Here is a 26,182-nt window from a genome sequence, read left to right as displayed (position 1 = left end):
AGGTACTGTGGGGGAAGAGGATCTATAGTAAGTCATTTCACAAGGTGGGGTTAAGAGAAGGCTTTGCATGAAGTTGCTATTTGTGTTGGCCTTTGGCGGAGCAGTAAGACTTCCACTGGTCCAGAAGCTGGCAAAGGACACTCCAGGACAAACAAGGTACAGCAGAAGCACAGGCACTGAGGGATACCCATGCACAGAGTCTTCTAGGAACCAGGCATTGAGGGTGGCAAAAACTGCGGCCACACAAGTCAGGGAAAGAGCAGAGGAAAGATGAAGACCAGATTGTGAAAGGCCTTGTTTGCCATACTAAGGGGTTTAGACTCCTGAATCAATGGAGAGCCCTAGAAGGCTATTATTATGATTTGGTCTTGCCTGTAGCATGCGAAAATTCCCAGGCTGCGGATGATACCTGCACCACAGCAGCGACCTGAGCCACTACAGTGATAACAGCAGACCCTTAACCTGCTGAGCCACTAGGGAACTCCTAGGAGGTTATTAAGGAGGGAGAGTAAAAAGGTCCTGCTGACAAGTGGGATTCTAGAGCGAGCCATAGTTTTTTCTTTTCTTTTAAGTTGGGGGGATAGGGGAGAGAACAGCAATTGCTGAATGTAAAGATAGTATTTTCTAATATATCCAGAACTTAGCAAGGACAACCTTAGCGCACAACCCCTAGCACCGCAAAGCCGAGATGCTGACCTCTCTACGAAGATTCACAACGGCCCCTCTTACTATGGTGTTCTCTGATATTCCCACGGCGAAGCAGGAGGAGTGCCAAGCTGCACCTCGAGTACTCTGCTCTGAAGATTTACTGCCTGACAAGCCTTAAAGTTAGAAAAATATTTCCCGCTGAATCTGTCACTAACAGCTTTATACTGTCTGTTGTTTCCTGAGTTGCCTGGCCACTGGGAGACCAAGTCTGAAGCACATGTTTCCAGGGGCGAGCCTTCCTGACAACTGCTTTCTCATTCTTCACGTTAAATATACCAGCACATGGAAGCTCTTTCAAGCCCCAAAGCCAAGCTGATGGTGTGAACAACAAAAAAAAAAGTGATTTTTCTCCGAACTCTCCCTATTTATCAGAGATCTTTGAATTTATAAAGTACATGAGTAGCAAAGAATGTAACACTTCCTTTTTTTATTACTATTTGATTCCCATTCATGACGATCCCTCATGGCAGGAGAGTGGTTAGTGTGTAGACAAGAGGCCTCTAGGACCAAAGAATAAAATAATTGGAAATCAATGTTTTGATGGAGTCGGGGGCACAGTTAGCAATAGCGTTCCTGGCTGAGGCTCTCCTGGGGAAGCCCGACAGCCTTGTTCCCACCACAGACTTAAATGTCCTGAATCCCTGTACATCAATTCGATTCCTGAGCCCGGATGACAAGCTAAACTAGCAATAATGCCTTGCACGGGGTTTTAAGCGACATCATAATCAACCGGAGAGGGACTTGTGTCAGTTAGACTTTGTCTCCTTAAAAATCAAGAGTAACAGAGTGGTAAGAGAGAAGTTTTTAACAAGGAGGAAAACCCTAGACAGTTGTCTCAGATTCTTCACCACAGCTTCAAGGACAACCAGGAAAAGAGCTGCTATTTGAGGCAACTTCATTATAAAATCATTTTTAATAAGCAATCTTAACAAAGAGAGGGAATACTCTTGTGGAGAAAGCCTCCAGGGACCCAGAGGCTGCCCAGTTAAGTTATTAGGAAGTTTCACACAAGGGACCAAACAGCTATTTCGCTGGCCTCGGGGGACAGAGTTTAGTTTTCACCTGTTCTCTAGAGGCACTGGTGTGATCCTGTCTACTAACAGCGAAGACTGGTAACAATCAATTATCCCGATGCCCCAACTTGGTGAGGGAAAGTGAATTTTCAGTTCTGTCGACACAAAAAGACACAGTCGAGAGAGACAGATGCATTAATGTGCTATGGTTCATTATCTACCAAAGACATTTTCTGAATGTGCAGCCAATGAGAATGCTTCGTCTGGACCTTTGTGTTCTATAAGCAAAACAATAGACACTCATTCTTAGGAAATTAAGAAATAACAACAAAGAGAAAAGGGAGTACCAGTATCTTTTAACTGTATCATCCAACTATGTGAGAATTCTTTGTGCTTCTGAAAAAATAATAATCCAGGCGGTTTACTTTGCCTACCTAGGTGTGAGAGAGATTTGGAATGTGAGGTTCAAATTTTATGTAAAGCTACATGTGGCTGAGTTTAAAAGGGTTGGAAAGGCACCGGATCCCAGTGTTTTACAGTCGCCTCTAGACAATTAGCAGCATGAATGAAGGGAAGCAAAAAGAAGCATCAGCGACGCAATTCAAAGTGCATATGTATTTTTCAAGTTTCACTGCTCGCTTCATGCCTCTGATTTACATGAAACATCAAGCACTAGTTTATGCAATTAGACCTTAAATCTGGGCAGATGGAGAAAAAAATGAAACACCATTTCTTTAATAATTAGATCAGCCTTCTCTTTTTGGACTAGATCATTCCTGCTCAATAAGCACTTTTTCTACACAAATGATCTGAGGACAGGCCAGGAAAGAAACTCTATCTGAGGACAAGAATTTTGTCAGAGTTCAGAGACGGGAATGAAGTACAGAAGACGTGATTCCTGTAATGCTCGCTCAACGACAATGACAATAAAAACTCTGTTTACAGGTCACCGTAGTTTTCACAGCTATTTTGTGGCTCACCATTGATTATGAGATGAAGCTAACACCTGGTCTCTGTTCTTCATGTCTCTCTCTTTTTCTTGTTAATACTCTAGTCAGACAGGTCTATACAGTCATGCCCCAAGCCCTCCACCAATCTACCTGGTTCACACCTAATTCTCGCTACCTGTCCACATCCAGCCCAGCTCAGTACCAAGTGTCCCCACTCAGACAGACATTCCAAATGAGTCACAGCCATCCTTTCATTACTAAAAGTTCCTTAAGTGGGTCCGTCCTTTCTCCTCAGATATAGACTCAACGCCCAGTGAGTGAGGGTGATGAGTTATATGTTCTATTTTACACTGTGACTGACACAGTGCTAGGCACAGAGAGAGGTGAGGAACACTAAGAAAAGAAAATCTGCCTGTCATGGCGCAGCACAAACAAATCCCACTAGGAACCATGAGGTTGCAGGTTTGATCCCTGGCCTTGCTCAGTGGGTTAGGGATCCGGCATTGCTGTGAGCTGTGGTGTAGGTGGCAGATGTGGCTTGGATCCTGCGTTGCTGTGGCTGTGGTGTAGGCCAGCGATTCGACCCCTAGCCTGGGAACTTCCATATGCTGCAAGTGCAGCCCTAAAAAGACAAAAGACAAAAAAAAAGAAAAAAAAAGAAAATCTTTCTGATTCCCAGCCCTTCTTACACAGATTACTTGCAGTCTGCTTTTCAGCTTTCCTTCCATAGATCCCAGCATTATAGGTATCTAGACCATCCGCCATATAATCTCTTTCCAATCTCCTCCAAAAAATAAAAATAAAGACTTATGGATTAAGTCTCTTGCACTCAATCCAAACCTCAACCTCGCACATTCTAGCACATGCCGCTCTTCAGTAGGCACTCTAATCATTAAACTATTTAACACACGTGGAGCTATAGTCGATCATGCCTAGGAGATCAACAAAGTGAAACAAAGGAAAGGAAAAATGTTTATCCAGAGGTGGAGGTGAAGTGGGTGGGGAACGTTTCACTGTGAGGAACGTTGAGCAGTCACAGGAAAAAGGGTGATTGAATAGCATGGAAAGAAAACCTTAGCCACCATTCGTGCAGACACGGACATCGATTACAATCAAGAGGACCACGTGCCTACCAATATGCTAATTTCCTGGAAGTGCAGGTGAGAGACCGAGTGTAAAATTTTTTGTGAAATTCACAAAGAAAGCTAATGTACACCAATAACTTTCTTCATATTTCAAACACTTTGGCATATCTGCTTCTCCTGTTTATAGTCCTCTGGATACAGATCTCAATATAGAGAGAAGCTAGTGTAACTGTAAATCCAATCCTAAAATCAGGTATTCTTAAGCATACTCAAAACCCAGTTTAATTCTTTTATGTATCCTTTTGATATATATTTCAGTTCCCTGAGGATTCATGGTTTTTGTTTGTTGGTTTTTTTCTTTTTTCTTTTCTAGTTATGTGTCAGGGAAACCACAGCATCCTGAATCACGCTACCTCTTAGTGGCAACAGAAATTATACATGAATTATCGAGTGGATCTGACAAAAGAATACTAATGTTTAATTGTGTTATAAAATGTCATTAATGTCTGTTAAAGGGTCTGTTGCAGTGGAAGAAGGGTTCATGCTGTAAGAAATATGTATTACTACTACTGTGGGGAGCGTAACTACCTAAAACGCAAAAATAACCATTCTGAACTACTGTTTCACGATGGAGTCAGTTGAGTTATATGAATAGTGATGTTAAATGGATGCCAGTTCTTTGATGAATGAGGTTAGGTTGTTAAAAAGACAAGTAATGATCATTTTAAAGTAAGAAGGCTGTATTGTTTTCTGTAGGTCAACTGGTTTAAATTAATTCTTGTCATATAGTGGGAATAACATATCCCTCTTTTTTTTTTTTTCCTTTACAGGGCCACACTTGCGGCATATGGAAGTTCTTAGGCTAGGGGCTGAATCAGAACTTCAGCAGCAGGCCTATGCCACAGCCAAAGCAACGCTGGATCTAAGCTGTATCTGTGACCTATACCACAGCTTTTGGCAATGCTGGATCCTTAACTCGCTGAGCAAGGCCAGGGGTCAAACCTACATCCTCATGGATTCCAGTCGGGTTCTTAACCTGCTGAGTCACACCGGGAACTCCTTCATACCCCTTTCTTGTAATCAGTTGGTTCACCAAGCTTAGAAGGCTTTATAGGTAAAATTTCAAGGTAAAAGAAAACCTGAGTCAATTATAGGAATGACTATTGCACTTGGCTTTCTTCCTATATTTTAGAGTGGAAGGACCACTCTAAGGAATGAAGTTCTTTCTTGTTAGGAGCATGTAGGCTCTATGAGTTGGCTTTAAATCCTGAATCAACCATATACTAGCTAGTTGCAGAATCCTGGGCCTCAGTTTTCATCTGTAGAGTAGGGAGAGTAGCAATATCTACCTCAAAAGATTGTGGTAAAGATTAAATAAATTAACAGTTGCAAAGGGCTTAGAAAAGCATCTAGCACGCAGTGAGTGCTCTGCAACTGTTACTCAATGCCAATACTGGTGAGAAGAGCGTGGTACTTATGTGCATGCAACGAGTCAAGCTGCTCTATTAGGAATCCTGGCTCTGCCCATTTCCAGCTGGATGAGTTTGCAAGTTCTCTCACTTCTCTGCTTTACTGCTCTCTCAGGCAAGTTTTCTCATCAAAACCAGGGGTGCAAGTGGGACAAAGCTCATGGGGCCAATGAGAAGATTAAATGAGCTAATGCAGGAAAAGTGCTAAACATAACACCTGGAATATTAAAATTGTTCAGTAGGTGGTAGTTCCCACTCCTGCTGCTGGTACAACAACAATGGCACCCCAGCCATTCCTATCACCATTATTAATATCATTATTGAACTAAAAGTAATGACAAATTCTGTAAGATATCTCCCCCTTCTTTAAAGATCAACCCAATCCTGTACAAGAGCGTTATGAAATATCTAATAAATCTAAGTACACACCAGTACCTGGTAGGCTAGGCATTTTTGTTTTCCAGCAGTGGTCATGGATTTTTAAAGAGCCATTCAACATCTCACTATACCCTTTGGAACCTCTGAATGAAATGGAAACACAAGTGCTTTTTGTCCAAATTCAATTCATGAGGACTACGAACAGGGAACTTGAACCAACTGGATGCTCAGACGGAAACACTTAGCTAAAGATTCAGATTTTTTAATGGAATTCACAGATCCCCATCATAAACTGTGGGTTTTAAGACCATGCAAATCTTCTGCCTTGGAAGGACTGACGGGCAGGGCCAAGCATGATACATTTATACCTTAATAAGACGAGACAGAGAAATCCTGTTAAGTTCAGAGGGTTTGGCTCTCGACACACAGGCTGAGTCTAAACAAGGCAAATGTCTCTAGACAGTATGGGGGATTTTTATGTCCTCGGACTGACGGATCTTGAAGGAATGGCATAGGCATTCCACTTGGTGAGAACAGGAGAGGAGGAGCAGAGGTGGTTTTCGGCGCCCAGGGCTAAACACTTCCCTTTCCCCTTGTTGTTCCTGTGTGCTTGGATTACAGTGTCCAAATCCTGTGGGTCTCTTTCATACTCTTCTCCTCTCCCACACTTCTGCCTTAGTCTGCTTTCCAGTTATGAGCCAAATCTTCTGCAAAGGGTATACTTAGCATCTGCATTTTCAGATTGTTTACTGTGACTACAGGTCCCCATTCTCCCATAGTCCCAACCTTGAACCTGGTCTGTACACTTCTTGAGGGCAAAGAACCTGTTGGCACATAGTGGGTTCTCAGTGAACAACTGTCCATTGACTAGCCCTGCTTCTTAGCCAGCACTTGTATTTTGGTCATGTCTTATCGTCAGCAAGCTTAATGTCTGGGATGGCTGCTGGCCTCACAGTAAGCTAAGAAACAAATCTTCTGGCAACTTTGTGAGCCCTAGTTTGTGACTGTTTGTCAGTGGGCAGACAGGAGCTGGATGAAACCTACCGAAAGAACTTCAGTGTGGCTTCTTCTCAGGTCTGTCCTAATGAAACAACCAGCCAGCAACTGAAATTATAACTGCCGTGAGTCACACCATGAGTCACAAGGGTTGTCACAGCAACCTATTAACTATATAACTAAAGCACCTTCCATTAACTTTGCCAAGAATGGTTCTTGAGTTTTCCTGGACTGTGAAAATGATGTGGGTGAGCCCCAAGTTTGGGGTTGCTAAGAGCCTACAACCGAAAGGAATGGCCTCAGGGAAGGGAAAAGAAAACGAGGAAAGAAGGCGATTCTAGTTCTTGGACCTCCTGAGTAAATGACCACAATTGTGACAAATTGTTGGCTTGGTTTTGGGACATCAACAAATACCTGAGAGGAGGCCGAGGCCTCGAAACTAATTTTCTCTAAGTCAGATTCAAAGCCAAGCCTCTAGGGGTAAGAAGTGAATGCATTAACCTAGTCCACTTTAAGTGATTGCAATAAATACTTTTTTCTTTCTTTAAAGATACAAAGAATTAGTTTTCAAAGAAACATTCTGATTCATACTAAAATATTTTTACTTTTGAGATCTAAAACCTCTTTATAAATATTAGAGTACTTTAATTTCATATTTTAGGTATTAGCCTGCTGCAATCACATATTTGCAAATGTACTAAATTCACTTTTAATGGTTATTCGGGTTAAAATTGAAAAGTTCACAAGGTTCAGAAGTGTATTTTGTTATTTATTAGGGAAAACAGACATTCTGTTGGATTAAACTGACACATTTTCCTGACTGCTTACTGAGTAAGTGGTAATTTTTGCAGGTTTGGAAGTTTCTGTTTGGGAACACCCAAATGTGGAAGCAAGCAAGCAGAAGAGACTTAAACAAGAGGAATAAAGAATATAATTTAGGAATATAAATTAGGAGGTTGGGATTAACATATACACAACAAAGACCTACTGTATACACTAGGGAAAAATACTCAGTATTTTGTAATAATCTACAAGGGGAAAGAATCGGAAAAAGATGATATATTATCTGAATCACTGTGCTGTGTACCTGAAACTAACATGACACTGTAAATCAGTGATATTGAACAAGAAGAATAAAAGATATAAATAAAGATGAGAAAAGGAGGAAGTAACAATGGTCTGTTGACTCTGGAATCAACCCAGGTGCAGACCAGGTGTCTTTTGGGTCTGTGTTACGGTAGCTGGCTGATATGTTCCCTAAGATGATGATTCTATGACGCTAAACTCTCCAGTAGCTGGAAATAGCTAAGATTACTATCTGCTGCATTTTTCACTTTTTCACCTCCCCATTTGTCTTCTTGTAACATTTTAGTGAATGCAGAACTGCCCATGAAGAATTAGATTAAGAAATCAGGAGCAAAGGAACAGTTGTACTTGGCAAAGAGCCATTGAGTCCAAGAAAAAGATATCCGCGAGGTACTACTACAGCAGGAGAGCAGAACAAACTTGTGAATCATCAAACCAAAAGCCAGCTTGAAAGTGTCCAACCAGAAACAGGTGCTATGTCATCAGCCATGAAAATTAAACTGAAATTCTACACCCCCGTGTAAAATTTCTCACCCCCTGTCCCACAAATAAAAACTCCCTTTTGTGTTCACACACCCAAACCCAGCAGCAACACTGCCTGTCACCAATTGAAGAACATCACGAACATAAAGGTGCCTTGACCCACGGTCATGAGGACTTTGTACTTGAAGCCCCCCGTCTGTGCCTTCCCCCACCTGCCAAGTAAAGCCAATGACAAACACTGAACTTGTTATCCTAGGAACTCCGTAGAATTTGAGTTCTCTGAAGACCATGCTTGGGGATTTCGCTGGAGTTAACAATCAGATTTCCTTTCCCGGGAATTTCTGGCCTAACTCACCCAAATCCCTTTAAAAAAAAAAAAAAAAAAAAGGAAGTGGTACTTGTACTTTCCAGATAACGAGGTGGCCTAAAATATTATCAAGTGTCACCACCACTCAGGTTCAGTTTATAGTTTCTTGCACCTCTGACTGGTGTCCCAGTATGCTGACGTTCTGGTCCAATAATATATTCCACAGCTGTACATGTTAATTTGTAAGTGGAACAATCTCTCTGTGAGGACAGGTAGGAAACCCAGATTGAAATGGCTAATGTAAGGTGACTTCAGCTGTTGATGATCACGTAGTCAAGCCTTGACCAGGGTCTCTGGAACCCTGACTAAAAGTGGAAGTCTCAAGACAGCCCAGAAATGAATCCACACACTTCCCTGATAGAGAAGCTTTTTGAAGAGCAGATGTCAAGATGATTTATGAGGAACTGGAATTTAACATCTTAAGAAAACTTATTGGCAAGTTAGGACAGTTTTGTTTTCAAGAAAAATTTGAGAGATGCTTAAAGAAGAAGTCATTTGGGTGACGGTTATTTGAGAAAGAACTGATTGATTTTCTTCCTCCTCACAAGTTCTGGGGGCTGTAGAGGCGCTAAGATCAGAAATATGATGGACTGTCTGCTGAGCTGAGTGACGAAAACAATCTTCGTGTTTCAGTGGCACAGAAGCCTTTCACGGACATGCAGCTCGGACAATTTAAGTTCTCCTTGGCATGTGCAAAGTTGTGTGTCACCTGTCTATTCAGGAGTTATTCCCCTCAATTTGTCATTGGGCCCCCAAATCATGAAAGTCAACATCAACCAAAAAACTGAGATGGTTTCTGATCTAAATCTTTCTATGGATTTAATATTTGAACTTCATAAAGGAAGCTTTAAATCTTTCTACATTTACATTATGCTTAATCCCTAAGAATTTTCTGGCTGATGTGCATAGTTAGAAAGGCACTCAAATGCCACCTACTCTGGCTATATCTTGATTTGGTTTTAAAGCAGGTATAGCTGATGGGGTTCATTGAAAGACCAATCTGGTTATATTGCCTATTACTGGACCACTTTTTTTCTCACCAGCTACCACTTTCATGCTGTCACCCAAATCATTCCATGAATTTAAATCCAACCACAGGTTTCTATTTCTGCAACAGGCCAAGGAAATTATCCTTAGGGATGACAATTCCTTAAAAGTCCTTATGGAGGGAGGGTCTTTGTGTTAAGTAACACCTATGGTCTCTGTCCTATCCATTGAGGGGTATTCTTCGTAGCCGACAGAGTTGAACTAGTGGTTTTGGTCCACTTCTCCAGGAGCCAAGTCACAATGCAAACAGTCAGCGGCTTTCTGTATACTGCCAGGGGGCCAGGAGTCCAGACCCCACACCGCCATAACCAGTAGGCACATTCATCCGCCCCTGTTCAGGAGAGGCCCAGGGCTGAGCTAGCAGAAAGACTGAATTACTTACCACCTCTAGAGTGGGTCCCTCCGGGCCAGGGACGAGCTCATGGGCAAGGCTGTGCAAGGAAGCGCTCTGTACCATGCCTGCCCTGCGGATATACAGAGGACTTCAGTCTCCTGCACTGTCAATCTCTCAGTCATCATGAGCTCAATTATGCACCGACAACAGCAAGAACAACAACAACGACGATGACAAAACAACCCCCAAAAAGCTAAGGGCCACAGACTACCCTGGTGGAGGGACAGCCAACTGGAACTGTGCATTGAGAGATGAGGTGCTGTCCTGATCACGGGTCCATTACGGGCCTGAGCTTTTCCTGTTTCCTCAAACAAACATTCCAGGGAATCCCATGGGAGAGCCACGTGGAGAGAATGCAGGACAGGGTCCTAAATGGCAGGCAACCATCAAATTTGGGGGGCTTGGGGTTATTTTTTTGGCTTTTTTGTTTGTTTGTTTGTTTTGGTTTTGGTTTTGTTTCTACAAATACAGATAGACAGACAGACAAACCCAAGAGCAGATTTCAAGAATCAACTGAGGCACGAGATAAACTACTTTGATGGGATGCAGATTTTTTTCCTCCAAGTGGTTCATGTGAAATCAAAAATTTTCAAAGCATAATTAGGGAAAATGCGGGGACATGTCTTTGTTGGCCCTAAAGGGTGCCATAAATATCTCCATCGCTTGCCTTAGGAGGATGCCCAAACACAATCTTGTAGGTAGCACATATCTGTCTAAAACAGTAATCAAATTCAAATGACACTCTTAATTCAAAGTCTACATAATACGCTGGTCAAGTACAGTGAAGGCTGACTGCCTGCAACCAATGACGTATTGGTTTCATCCTGAGGTTCAAGGCACAGTCAAACATCATGGCTCAGATTGCAAGTCACAACACTTGACATTGACGTGAGTTGGTAAACTTATGGTGTAGTTCGAATGAAGGCAATTGATGAAAGCAGTTGAACCTGAGAGGTGGGAATGAATAGAGAGGATAAATCCAGCGCACATTTCCATGTCAAACTACCCATGCCATTCTCCGGGGCCCTCCAAGGCCACACTCATGGTCGAGCGGCAGCGCCTACATTCCTGGTCAATATCTCTGCTCCACAGACACAAGTACAAAACGGCCTAAACCGTGAACTAGTGGTGAGGAAAAGGAGACCAACATTTCAGAGAAATCAAGGGGGTGTTTCCTAGGAACATACCAACTCTTCTAGGAAGGATCCAGAGCAAGGGTGACCGTAAGTAATTAATTGATCCTCCTGGCTAGATTTTATGCTGTTTCTAAAGATGAATGGCTTGGATCACTCGAATTCATCAGACTATGTCTAGACTCTCTTTAACACACACTCAGTACAAACAGGTGGAGATGTACCACTTCCAAGCACTACAGGAAGAGAAGGATGACCTCTGTCGACCATGGATCACAGCTGAAACATTAGTTTATACTTGAAGGGTCACAGCAGCCAGACATATGCGAATTCCAACTCTTCAGAAAACTTGGGACAAAAAAAATATGCATTACTTACATGTATGTGTCTTCTTTGTTACTGAGATACCTAGAAGAGAAGAAACAAGGACAAAGGTAAGAAAGTGGCCTGGGTGTACTTCTCAGAATGTACATTCACAGCAGACTCAGCAACACATTTTGTTCAGGTGGGGCTAGAGAGGCAAGCTGAGACTCAGTCTCACACAGCAGCATCCTTGGATCCACCCCAGAGTGACAGCCATTAACGAAGGGGTCAGTGAGCATCGCCTACTGGCTTGAGAGGTTCTGTGATAAAAAGTAGCAGCACAGACAGTAATTAAATAGACGGAGAAAAAGACTCTTCTTTTTGATTTTAAATAGGGGAGGTGATCATGTTTATAGGCAGAGTGGGGAAGATTTAAGGCCCGAGAGAGTGATGCCAACTTAGACAAGAGTGAACTGAGCAACGGAGCAATTAATTTGCTATGGCCATTGACTTTGTGTTTACTTTTTAATGAAAATGACTCTTCCTGCTCACATGAAGCGTAACTTTTAATGGTGAGGGAAAACACATCCACGAAATGTACCTCTCTGTCGGCACTCATTAAAGTCTGAAGGGGGATGATTGCTACGTCTCTGCAAATGGCCGTGGAATGAACACAGATCGTTATGCAAACATGAGGGACTCATGAGTCAGCACCCTCGATGCTTCCATGGTGATTTACTGGGAGCAGGTGAGGTACAGACCTGGGGAAGAGTCTGTGCAGAAGACCACACAGAAAGATAACGTGAGGGTGCATGCTTCAATGCCAACAGTTACCTCCACCTCAGAAGCCCTCCATTTTGAACTCTTTCTGCATCATTCTTCTTGGGGGATATTCTTGAGACCAAAGAGGCACAAAGAATAAAACTCTTGAAAACATTTAGCCTGTGACTAAGAAGTGTGGTAAACCTTGAATTTTATTTTCAAGTTATTAAGGGAAGTATTTAACCCTCCTCTGGAAAGCAAAGCTGTTGAAAATTGGGCCCCCACAGCAGACCTATTACTTAGCGATGGAACGGATTGTACAAGGGAAGAAATCCGTTATGAAAATCCATGGTAGGCATTAAAAAAAAATGTCAGTTCCAAAGTTGTGTGCCAAGACCAAAATCACATACTTGCTCCCCCCACAACTTTCCAAAGGGCTTATTTAGGGAAGCTGAAATTACACAGCCCAACTCAAATTCTAACCCCCCACTTTTTAATGAGGAAAACGAAACTATTGTTTTTCACCGTGTTTGACTTGGCTTTGCAAAGTGAATTTAGAGCTTTCTGCAAAGAGTCTTGAAGGCCCTCTTACATGGGAACTAACCAAAGTGTTCTAGGAGCTTCTGAAATAAGCCTTTTTTCATGGGAAGGGAACTTTCCCCAATAGCAACAGCGAGTAAGGTTGGAAATCTGAATACCATTTGCAACTCTAACTCATGACACCAGCACCAATAAATTGATAGATTAGTGCTCTTTCAGCATTATGAGAGCTATATGTGTACTTTCCTTAGGAAATAATGCTTTCTGTAAAATCACTTTGAAGAGAAAGTGCTTATGCTGCCACTCCTGATTATTCAGAAACTTCACACAATTGGATTTAACACAGCCCCAAACAGACCCATCTATATTCGCTGAGTGTGGAACCATTTTCTCCTGACATTCAAAGGCCTGATGAAAATACCATTGCTTTGGCTTTTCTACTTAAATCTATTATACTGTGTGATGCAGTGTTCTCATCAAATATTTTCATGACGATTATATTGATAATAGATTTTGAACATTTTTCTGGGAAAGCTGCCTGATCTTTGAGATCATAAGTAGCATGGAGCTAAAACTTCTCATACCTGTCTCCAAGAAAAGGCATGAGTTCTGCAACAGCATAAAACTGGTCCCTGAGTTTTGTTTAGCTGCCAGTTAGGGATCAGTAGATAACAGGGGAATATACCTATGTAAGAATTCCCAGGAGTTCCCTCAGCAGTAACAAACTCGAATAGTATCCATAAGGGCATGGGTTCAATCCCTGGTCTTGCTCAGTGGGTTAAGGATCCAGGGTTGCTGGGAGCTGTGTTGTTGGTCGAAGACGTGGCTTGGATCCTGAAGTGCTGTGACTGTGGTGTAGGCTGGTGGCTACAATTTTGAATCAACCCGTTGCCTGGGAACCTCCATATGCCGTGGGTGTGGCCCTAAAAAGACAAAAGACAAAAGACAAAAAAAAAAAAAAGAATTGCCAGATTTAGCAGGTAGAATACAGGATGCCCACTTACATTTGAATTTCAGACACTAGTAATCTGTTGTTTATCTGAAATTCAAATGTAACTAGACATCCTCTATTTTATCTGGCAACACTAACCTATACACAAAAAATGTAAATTATACCTATTACATACAAGGAAGAATATAGCAGTAAGTTAAGAGATGGACTTTCACAGAGAAAGGTTTAAAAAATACATCTCTCTCACAAGTGCAGTTTTTTTTAAAAGAGCATTACAACTCCTAATTATGGAGACAGAATTGTGCAAAAATTTTAATTTTAATTTATTTCGTTATGTAATAGCCATTATGAGGACAAAATTCTATTTCCCTGGGAAAGGCAAACAAACTGAAACAATGTGAACACACAAAAGACAAATTTAATGAAACAATCAGAAAATTTATTGGAATTCCCTGCTTTCTCCTCTCCTGAAAAATAGCTGTGATCACACCAATGCCTTGTGTCACTCCTTTCTCGATGGAAGCACCAGTACTTCACAGCAACTGACTTCATAGAAGCAAAGAAAGGAAGAAGAAAAAAAAAAGGCAGAATATGTCCTCCTCATTTCGCAGATGGGTCAACTGAAGCTTAGGAAAGTTCAATTAGCACAATCAAAAGTTTTCTGTGGAATGTTGATACTCTGGTGAGAAACGAGTCCGTGATATGTATTTAAAGCTTCTTAAGGAGGTAAAAGACCTATACACAAAAACTAAAAGACACTGATGAAAGAAATTATAGATGACACAAAGAGATAGAAATATATACCATGTTCTTGGATTGGAAGAATCAATATTGTTAAAAATAATCATACCACGCAAGGCAATCTACAGACTCAACATGTTTCTAAAAGTAAGTGTGCTCTATTCTAGATACCAAACTCCACTGCACTTGACTCTCTATAGTCAAGGAAGGTACTTGCTCAAGGGCAGGTGGCTTAAGTGGGCAAAAGACTTGGATCACTACCACCAAAGGGTGTCAAACCAAGTCCTGATATTGCGAAGGTTTTGATCCACTTCTCAATGCCTGGAAAGTGATGCCAAGACCCTTCTCCAAAGATTTGCAAACAGATCACTGAACAGAAACACGAGCTCCAAGAGTTTGGGACCTCCTGGAGTTGTGGGGGAGTAATGGGTGGAACCAACTTTGCAAACACAAAGCACTCACACACCTGGAACCAAAGGTCCACTCGCTGGGTGATCTAGGAAAGTCACTTAACTTCTCTGGACCTTCGTTTTCTCCTCTGTAGAATGAGGTGGTTGAACGGCATGATCTCCTGCTTTCCCTTCTAGTGCCTCTATCAATTGCTCCTTGCCCTGCTTTCAAGCTATCAAACCAAACCTCCTCTAAGCAACAGGCTGCCAGAGCTATTTCTCACTGTAAAAACATCTAATGTGACTTACAATCAAAGGCAACCCCTGAAACTCTTTCATTTTTGCCTTTAACAACCAAAGAAGAAAGAAGGCAGTGTCCACAAAAGGTTATATAAGTAAAAGATAGACTTCTTTGGGGTGATATTTTAAAATTAACTGGGCTAGAGAAAAATGGTCGCTTTTGATAAAGTTGCGGGACTCATTATTTTACCCAGGTCACACACATACACACACACACACACACACACACACACCCCTCTCTCTCCCTCTCTCTCTCTCTCACACACATACAAACAGAGAGAGAGAAGCAGAGAGATAGAGACAGAGACACGCAGAGAAAGACAGAGACAGAAACACAGAGAGAAAGAAATAACAAATATTCCCAGGTAATGCTTTAGAGTAATTTCTAAACGCTATGATAACAATTTAAATGGCCAGTTAACATCCTTAAAACTAAGAGGAAAAAAATCTCCACAACAATTCTCCCCAAAGTAGGACTTCTAATACAGCCAGATTCCCAGACTCTATTTAGCTAACTAGGGTTCAAAGTAAAGCAATGAAAATGTCATGAAAATACCACAAATTTATCACTGTCATGGTTATCAGTAGTTTCATAGTTAGAGTTATCACAGAGCAGAGCACTGGAGGAATGAATGTAATCTGATATTTCCAATCGATGCCAAATCTTGGACCAATTAACTTTCTTGGTGGACTTCTTATTGTCTCTTGGTTTCTAGACAATTGTCTGGGTACCAAGTTTATTTTAACTTTTTTCCTCCTCCCCAGACCTGCTAATTGGTGCAGTGGCATTTCCGGGGGCCTTCTATTCTGGACAAGCCCCTGGCTACAAAGATGCCCCTTTGCCCCTCGGCCAATATTCAGCATACGTGCCTTCCCTTGCCCTCTTTCATAATGAGATAATTGTTGAGACAGAGATAGTTTTGTATTAGACTAAAATACACAAAGAAAAACAAACACAACCAAAAAATACCTAAAATAATATATGCAAGCTACTATATATAAAATAGATAAACAATAAGGACCTACTCTATAATATAAGGAACTATATTCAACATCTTGTAATAACCTATAATGGAAAAGAATCTGAAAAAGAATATATATATATGATTCATATATATATACACATATATATAAAACTATATAATTGCTGTAATGTTTTGCTATAAACCTAAAACTACCATTGTAAGTCAACTACACTTCAATGAAAAAAAATACCTAAAACAAGATGCAGTGGAGTTTTTCTTTTCTTCTTTTTGTTTTTAAATATGTCAACGTTTTCCTATTTAAAGTAAGAGTGTGTGGCAAGGAGGAGGAGAGGTGCTCAATGATAAATAACCCAACCATGAATTGGCCAACTTGTTTCATGCATCAACATGAGCCCCAGCACACTGACTCTTGGTTTCATTTCTAGACATCCATCATTCAAGCTGGGGTCTTGCAAAAATGGTTTAACCTCTCCTGAGCCTCTGTTTTTCTATCCATAAAATGGGGATAACATTTTCAGCGCTAGATTTATAATAAGACTTATGTAAGGTAATTCACCTGGGACACCTGGCACAGTTCCTCTTTCCTACTAAAGATGTTTCTGATTGCAGACACTCTGCATCAGATAAACAGAGAGCTATCAATTGGGTGGACATAGGCAATATCCATTAGGACACTGCTGTTAAACATGTGGATACACTGGTAAACCAACGTTTGAGAGCTCAGACAGAACTTTCAAAATAATATCTGAAAGGTGAGGCCTTCCTCCTGCCATATTACCAGCAAGCACAGTGGTCAGGGTGCAGCTGTCTGGGTCTACTTGTTTGCTCCTGCACTTCTTTTTGTACTTCCTTACTGTAAGGAGCTGGTAGTCTGAAACAGCAATTTATATGCAGCCTACGGGCACTAGGTAAGAAACAAGGCCCAGCATTTAGGACTTTTTTTTTTTTTTTTTTTTGAAAGGCTAACAATGGTTTCATAAAGAAAACATATCACCTTGTGCTGGTCCACTGTCCCCACTCCCCCAATCCTGACTAGTCCCCTGAGTTTGCTCCATTCCACACTGTCAAGGAAGGAATCAGTGCAGGATGATGGTCAGGAAGACAGCCGGAGCAGGGTCTGGCCAAACAAAATGATGTTACAAAACATCGTCCTTGTCTAGGACAAAAGAGCTATTAATGATAATCAGTACATATTACTGAAAGTGCTCCAAGTAATCTTTGGACTTTGTTTCAAAAATTCTTAATGGACACTAATGCTTAGAGTTCACTCAAAAGAGAAATAAATTACGTGCCAGGGTTGCGGGGACCAAGGACAACAGGAGGAAGGCATCAAAGCATTAGCGATGTTACGACAATCAAACATTTTGTAATTGCATAAAAAGCCTTTAAAAATCATTTAGAAATACTAATTATGAGGATAAATAATACTTTAACACGAGGTTTCTTTCATGTTAGATTTGCGCCTAGGTTGAGCTGTTTCGGAAGTAATCCTTCAGCTCGTTTACCAATCAAGGTACTTTTTACAACATTAAACATTACGTTTTAGTTTGAAAAACGGTTATGGGAAGGAATCGGAGGACTTTTTCCTGTTTTTGAATCAAAATTTTTTTCAAATGATTGCCCTCCATCTCTAGGTCATACTTTCTGACATATGTGCCCAGAACAATCTTTTAATTTAGGACAGAACTAGACCCTCTTTCAAGTCCTGCCTTTATCTTTGAGAAAACTGTTCCAAGGACAAAACCTCATTCCCGCTCTCCCAGCAAAGACAACATAAAGCGACCATCAGATTGTCCTAGAAAGAAATCTTGGGACTAAACTTACTTGGGGAACATCCATCTTCTCTCCCAGAGATGACTATTCAATGCCTTATGAAAAGTCCACACCTAAGGAGGGTAATTTTTCCTCTTATGGCTTGCTGGTGCCAAATGTCTGATTAGTACTAATGGACAGTAAGAATAATCTTTGTTCTTTCAAATTGATTTCTTTTTATTGAGTCTCTATCTTGAAAATGGAGCTACCCATTAGATATTACTTGGTTGACTTCAAAGTCTGATCTTAGAGCTCTGGGCAGAGATGAGAAGTGACAACTATTAAAACTTCCAGCTGAGCCCTTCTGGAACTGAGTAGTTTTATTTTATAAGGGAATAATCTGAGTCAGGTAAAATCAACAGCTTTTATCAAGCTTTTCCAAGAAATGCTTTACTTACATACCTCAGAGTTCTGTTGAAATTGTTTATCTTTGCCACTGATATGGGCAGGTACTGATATGGGCAGGTACTGACTTGAACAGTCTGCAGGTGACTTGCCTGGATGTTGTCAAACACATGGCTTTAGCTACAAAACCCAAAATCAAGGTTACCCAGACTGGTTGGACAAGGATAACCCAAAGATTTTGGAGTTGGAGCCCCAAAGCAAGTCAGGCACTTTAGACGCTTCTCATAGATTATGTCCTAGCATACTCAACACAATCGCACCTCAGGGAGCAGGGACCCTGGTGAGCAGAGCAGGTCAAGCAAGTAATGACTGAAGAACTCTGGTCTGCAGCCACCCCAAAACAGAGTCTGCTGCTGATGTCAGATCATGGGTAAAACAAGGGGTATACTAGTCAGGGCAAAGGAGGAAATGATTCCAAGGGTCCACTCATGGGCTGAATCACCTGGATGGAGAGGAAATCCACCGAAGTAGAAACAAGGGGAATTTGGTTCTGACTTTGGAGGAAATGAATTCCACACTCAGAACCAGGATGAAATAGAAGCCTCAGGATCCAAGAAGAGGAGAGGTGGCTTCAGTTAGTCCTGAATGTATAGGAGACCAAGGTTCTGTAAAAGATTTCTAAAAATGCCAACAACATTATCATCTTGAAGAAGAAAGATGGAAAGTCCAATTAAACTATCTCTCTGCAGCTTCTCTATGCTCCTCTGGTGACAATTTTAGGCAGTTGGTCAAGCTTGACCACTGCTCAGTGACAGTTCAAGAAAAAAAAAAAAAAGCAGTTGTCAAGGCATTTACTTTGCATTCACAGAATTTATTGAGTGGGATAATTAGATTAGACGTAGAAACTCTTTTCCCATATGATATTGAGAAGGAAACTGGATCCCAGGTCTGGCTCTGTCACTTGCCAGCTGTGTGAGTTTGGCCAAGACACTTCATCTCTCTGAGCCTCAGTTTCCTTATCTCTTGAAAGAAGGGAAAAAAATTTTCTCCTGTCATCTGGTAATCCAAATACTGGAAACGTAGTCTTAGGAAGTAATTATGGATAAATACAGGGTTTTCATCACAACACTGTTTCTATTAGCAAAACACGAAGGGGGCGGGAATCACTCAAACATCAGTAGTAGATGAGTTAAACAAACAGTGTATGTTTACATAATGGAATTCTCTTCCATCGTTAGAATGCTGAAAATTTACTTGCATAGAAAGATGTTCTAGCTGTCTTAAGAGAAAAAAGAGTAAAATATATACCAAAATTATTTTATTTTCTCTGTATATTTTCTCAAATTTCTATAATAAAGCTGTACAAATAAAATTTTAATAATAAGAAAGAAAAGTCAGGAGTTCCCGTCGTGGCGCAGTGGTTAATGAATCCGACTAGGAACCATGAGGTTGCGGGTTCGGTCCCTGCCCTTGCTCAGTGGGTTAATGATCCGGCGTTGCCGTGAGCTGTGGTGTAGGTTGCAGGCGCGTCTCGGATCCCGTGTTGCTGTGGTTCTGGCGTAGGCCGGTGGCTACAGCTCCGATTTGACCCCTAGCCTGGGAACCTCCATATGCTACGGGAGCGGCCCAAGAAATAGCAAAAAGACGAAAAAAAAAAAAAAGAAAAGTCAATATCGAAATGAAATAACGAATGGAAATGTGACTTAATACCACAAACATCACCTCTCTGGGTTCACTAGGAGACCCAATTTCCTGTGGCAACTACTAGCTGCATTACACATTTTAGGGAACTCTATCTGAAGTTTGAAGTGTGAGGGTTCATAAACAAATAAGCCTTTTTGGGTTCATATAATGTTTTAGAATGCAGTGAGAAACCTGGACTCTGATGTTGGACAAACCTTGAGTTCTGGGCAAACAAGAATCCTTTAGCTATCTAATAGATGTTTTGTTTATTCTGATGATTAAAGGTATCCGACTATGCTGTCTATACATTCCCCTCCACCCCCACCATGGCCATGGGTTTGTGGAGACCTCTGCACAGGATGTGTGGCTTCAGACTCATCACAAATCGCTCAAGGCAAGAGTGAACCCTTTTGTAAGAACCCCCTAAAAATCTCTGGGACTCAGTGCCATGTAATGTGAGGAGCAGGAAGATCCAGGCTGCAAGCCCAACTTCACCATCATCAGTAAATTCATTTCACTTTAGACAAGGTACTTAGCCTGAGCTGCAGTTTCCACTTCTGTGAGATGGAGGTAAGAACACCTTCTTCATGGGGCTGTTATGCTCATCACATAGTATTCACCCTGCAAAGGTGAAAGCTGTTGATGGTCCTTGAATTCCATTACCTAAGCAATGTATCTCATCCTAAGGCATTGGAATGTTCCCAAGGAAAAGGGAAAGAAAAAGGCCTATATGTCTTTGGATTGTGGCATTAAAGTGGTATGGAGCTTCAGAGAAAACTATGGGTTCTTCCCAACACAAGCATACTTTCTCATAATTTGTTTGATTTCAGTTAGCAGAGTTCTTCTAAATTGTTTACCCCTCATTCCTTCGTTCATTCCTTCCCTCCCTCCCTTCCTTGCTCTCTCTCTTTTTTCTTTTTTTTTTTGTCTTTTTTGCTATTTCTTTGGGCCGCTCCCGTAGCATATGGAGGTTCCCAGGCTAGGGGTCAAATCGGAGCTGTAGCCACCGGCCTACACCAGAGCCACAGCAACGCGGGATCCGAGCCGCGTCTGCAACCTACACCACAGCTCACGGCAACGCCGGATCGTTAACCCACTGAGCAAGGGCAGGGACCGAACCCGCAACCTCATGGTTCCTAGTCGGATTCATTAACCACTGCACCACGACGGGAACTCCCCTTGCTCTCTTTTTGACCTAAGGTTTTAATTGATGCTCTTTGCTTATTTATGCCGTCTTTTATTCAGGACCAGTTATAGCTTGGCCCTACATTTGAACCGCGTCAGGAAAGTATGTGATATTGGCAAAGAAATATATGAGCAATTCGATGTAACAGTGAATTAAAGACATTTTATTTATTTATTTAGGTCTTTTTTTTTTTTGTCTTTTTAGGGCGGCGTCTGTGGCATGTGGAGGTTCCCAGGCTAGGGGTCCAATCGGAGCTGTAGCCACTGGCCTACGCCACAGCCATAGCAACTTGGGATCCGAGCTGAGTCTGTAACCTACACCACAGCTCATGGCAACCGCGGATCCTTAACCCACTGAGCGAGGCCAGGGATTGAACCCGCAACCTCATGGTTCCTAGTTGGATTCGTTTCTGTTGCGCCATGACGGGAACTCCTGAATTAACGATATTTTAAAGAAAAAGAAAGTTGTAATGGCTTGAGTTACATCCCCCCAAAAGATATGCTGAAGTCCTAACCCTGGTACCTGTGAATGTGATTTTATTTGGTAATCAGGTCCTTACAGAGGTAATCAAGATGAGGTAATATTGGATTAGGATGAAACTTAAATCCAGTGACTGCTGCCCTAAGAGAAAGGAGAAGGAAATGTGGATAGAGACACAGAAGACACAGAGAAGGTCATGAGAAGTTGAAGGAAGAGACCAAAGTGACGCAGCTACAAGCCAAAGAATGCAAAGGATCGCCAGCAACTACCAGAAGCTAGGAGAGAGGCTTCTAGAAATTCTTTCCTAGAGCCTTCAGAGGAAGCATGGCCCTGATGACACCTTGATTTTGGACTTTCAGCATCCAGAACTGTGTGAGAATACATTTCTCTTGTGTTAAGCCCCTGACTTTGTGGTTATTTGTTACAGCAGCCCAGAAAATTAACACAGAGGTCCAGGAAATTTTGTGAGTTTAAGTTATCTCGATAATACTCTGGGATCTTTCAAAAACTGGATGTGGTGGTTTTCCCGGCACCCCTTCAAATGCATTCTTCCGTCTTCCATGGCAGGCACGTTTTAAATGGGTAGACAGCAGGCCAGTTAGAGACTGCATTTCCCAGAGGCCCTTGGGACTGGGTATGGCCACAACACTAGTTCTCCCCAAGAAATGTGAGCTGGAGGGGGTGTGTAACTTTCATGTCACTTAAAAGGAAACTGCTTGGCCCAGATCTCCTCTCTTCTTTTGCTATGGACTGGAACTTGCATGAGGCCATGACACATCTCCAACCATGGGGAAAGGGGCATCTTTGGAGACACGGTTCTGGAGTTCATGAGCTGGGCTTTGCTTGTAGCCTCCACTGGCTCAAAAGCTGCAGGGGAGAGAAGCAAATACCTTACTGCATATAGGTCGCCGTGTTCTTGAGTGTCTTTGCTACAGCAGTTTGTAGCCTTTACTCTAACAGACATAGGGGTAGGTGTCATTTACAGTTTAGAATCACCAAATGTTGATCTGGAAGAGACTTAAGAAATTGAACCTCTCCGTGAAGAATGACTCAGTGACTTCAGGGCTCACAGTGATTGGGTGATTGGCTCCAAATCAACTAGTCAATGAAAAGCACAGCTGAGATGACACTCGGTCCTGCAGGCTCTGAGGCCTAGCTGTGTTGGTGTCTCCCCATAATCATGCAAGACACCTCAACAGGACCACCAGCACCACTTAGAAGTGTCAGGGAAGCCAGAATGACTTTTTCAGTGATAAATCAGACCACATCAGTTTCCTGCTCAAACTCCTTCCATGGCTCACAAGGTCCTCTGTGACTCAGCCCACCTAGCCCTCCATCTCATGTCCTCCTCTCTCTGCCTGGCCTAGCTCTCTCATCTATACTGGACTTCTTGGATTTTTCTCTAAAGCTCTGAGTTTGCTCTGGCCTTGAGTCCTTTCTGCTTATAGCTCCCTCTGCCTGGTTCAGTTTTCCTCCAGATCTCCTGAGCCCTCCTTCACATCCATGCCTATCTGTGCTCAGAGGTCATTCCTCCCAGGATGCTCCCCAACAAGCTCATCCAGAATTGTGTTCCACGTCCCATCTGACACTTTCCTTTCTGTCTTTTGTTTTGTTTTGTTTTGCTTTTTGGCCATATGCCCAGTGTATGGAAGTTCCCAGGCTGGGGGTTGAATCAGAGCTGCAGCTGCCGCCCTATGCCAAAGCCACAGCCACAGCAACGAAGGATCTGAGCTGTGTCTGCAAACTACACCAGAGCTCATGGCAACACGAGATCCCTAACCCACTGAGCAAGGCCAGGGATCGAACCCGCACCCTCATGGATACCAGTTGGGCTTGAACTCCCAGTTTACTTTTCTTCCCAGTATTTCTCTTCTGACATTCTATTAAATAGTTGTTGTGTATCATTCCAATGATGTCAGCTCTTGCAGACAGGGACTCGGTGTGCTTGATTTACCACTGTATTTTTTTAGTGATTAGACGTGTATCTGGCACAAAAGAGGAGCTCAAGAAAAGCTGTCCAATGAATGAAGATGGCGCCCCAAAGCTGTATGTCTAGTTTATCCATTGGGATCCCTCAAGAAGTGTACAGAGGGCCCAAGCGACTATAGATGGTGAGGCAAGTGCTAAATGAGATGGTTTAGAAGCATGGAATGAAGGTTTGCACAGTGAGGAGAAATCAGAAGGCTCCATATAAGGAGTGAGGGAGGGGAGAACACGTACAGCCCACAGCCCCCACAGCGGAGGTCAGACAAATCAATAGAAAAGTTAAAATGGCCCTTTGAAACACCTCTGATAAAATCAATTTGGTCATTACTGGAGCTGAACACAGGGCACGTAGGCCTCATCTGTTAGCATGATCTTTATGATCTTGTTAACGGATACCCGACATAGAAGCTGTAAAGGTTACAACCCAACTTGTAAAGCTAATCTCCTATTGGCTCTGGATAAAGAACCTACAGAAAAATTCCCACTTAGCCATATGCTAAAGCAAGAAGCTAGGGCTTGCGTGGCTTCTCTCAATGGGCAGCTCAAGATAGTTTAACTCTCCTGTTGCTGAGATGGAGAAAGCTATTTTGGAAACAAGGATTTCAGGAAACAGGGTTCTTTGATACAACAGCTTAGAGGTTGGGTTTAGCAATCTCTCTTCCATTCGAAGTGACTCAGAAATAAAAGTCAGCCTGCCACTGCTACAGAATTATGCTGGGACCAAGAGGAGGTAGCAGATTGGTAAAACACTCTTGGTCAAATTTCGTTGTTTTTTGTTTTGTTTTGGTTTGGTTTTTTTAGTGCCACACCCAAGGCATATGAAGGTTCCTAGGCTAGGGGTTGAATTAGAGCTGTAGTTGCCAGCCTACACCACAGCCACAGCTATGTGGGATCTGAGCTGTGTCTGCGACCTGCACCACAGCTCACAGCAACGCTGGGTCCTTAACCCACTGAGTGAGGCCAGGGATTGAACCTGCGTCCTCATGGATGCTAGTCAGATTCCTTTCTGCTGAGCCATGATGGGAACTCCCAAACTTAGTTTTTTGCTTTTATTTTTTAAAGATAGTTCTGTTTAATAAAATTTTTTTTGTAACTGTTTACAATGTTTTGTCATTTTCTGCTCCACAGCAAAGTAACCCAGCCATACATCCATATATATTCTTTTTTTTAGACATGTAAAATTTTTATTATCAATTTAGATGTAATAACTATTTATCAATTTCTTAATGTTTTTTCTTTTTAAATTTTATTTATTTTTTCCACTGTACAGAATGGGGACCAAGTTACACATACATGTAACTCCCTCCCTTTGTTCTGTTGCGATATAAGTATGTAGACATAGTTCTCAATGCTACACAGCAGGATCTCAATGTAAATCCATTCCAAGAGCAAGAGTTTGCATCAGATAACCCCACACTCCCGATCCCTCCTACTCCCTCCCTCTCCCCATATATACTCTTTTTCTTACATTATCCTCCAACATGTTCCATCACAAGTGACTAGATATAGTTCCCTATGCTGTACAGCAGGATCTCATTGCTTATCCACTCCGAATGCAATAATTTGCATCTACTAATACCAAACTCCCAGTCCCTCCCTCTCCCTCCCTTTCTCCCTTGGCAAACACAACTGTGTTCTCCAAGTCCATAATTTGTTTCTTCTCTGTAGATAGGCGTATTTGTGTCATGTATTAGATAGTTCTGTTTTTTATTCGTATAGCCCAGAGTTTAAATCCCTGTATTATTATTTTCTTATTACCACTAGTATTATTGTTATTTGATATGTGAGTTTGGGGTCATTCTTTTTATTTTTATTTTTTCTTTTTATGGCCACACATATGGCATATGGAAGTTCCCAGGCTAAGGGTTAAATCAGAGCTGCAGCTGTGGCCTACGCCACAGCCACAGCAGCACTGGATCCAAGCCATATCTGTGATGTATGCTGCAGCTTGCAGTAATTCCAGATCCTCTGAGAGGCCAGGGATCAAACCTGCATCCTCAAAGAGACAAGGTCAGCTCCTCAACCAGAGTCATAATGGGAACTTCCCTTCTTTTTATTTTTCATTTTAATTTTTTTCCTGGTTCGGAGTAATTTTATTTATTTATTCTTTTTTTTAATTGAAGTATAGTTGATTTAAAATGTTGTGTTACATTCTGCTGTATAGCAAAGTGATTTGGTTATATGAATAACTAAACTTTTTTCTTTTTTTAATTGTAATGATTTTTATTTTTTTCCATTAGAGCTGGTTTATTACACTTTTTTTTCAAGTATTCTCTTCCATTACGGTTTATCAAAGGACAATGAATATAGTTCTCTGTGGTAAACAGTAGAACCTTTTTGTGGGGGTCATTCTTTATCAACTAAAAAACACAGTGCATGTTTTTGACTCATGGTACCCTTCTGGACCACATGGCCCAAGGCATGTCTATGAGAGTAGAAGAGAAAGGGAAAAGGAGTTTCTGCCACACAATATGTCCAGAAAAAGAAACAAAATAACAATCACAAAACTCTTTTGAGTGGCCTTGAAAAGGATACAAGGGGCAACATGGATGCACCAGGCATTTAGTTGGGACAGAACATGAACCATGTAGGGGTGAAAGGGTATTAT

General features: G+C 41.8%; 1 protein-coding gene across 1 annotated transcript in view; it reads right to left on the bottom strand.

Moving 5' to 3' along the window:
- RORA (RAR related orphan receptor A) overlaps nucleotides 1–26,182 on the bottom strand; it is a 358,291-nt gene that overhangs the window by 177,840 nt on the left and 154,269 nt on the right. The window contains exon 2 of the mRNA XM_047766201.1: nucleotides 11,488–11,517. Coding sequence (XP_047622157.1) covers nucleotides 11,488–11,517 — 30 coding nt within the window. The remainder of the gene's footprint in view (nucleotides 1–11,487; nucleotides 11,518–26,182) is intronic.

This window comes from Phacochoerus africanus, chromosome 2 (genome assembly GCF_016906955.1).
Source record: "Phacochoerus africanus isolate WHEZ1 chromosome 2, ROS_Pafr_v1, whole genome shotgun sequence".
NCBI lineage: Eukaryota > Metazoa > Chordata > Mammalia > Artiodactyla > Suidae > Phacochoerus > Phacochoerus africanus.
This window is presented reverse-complemented; position numbering and strand designations above follow the sequence as displayed.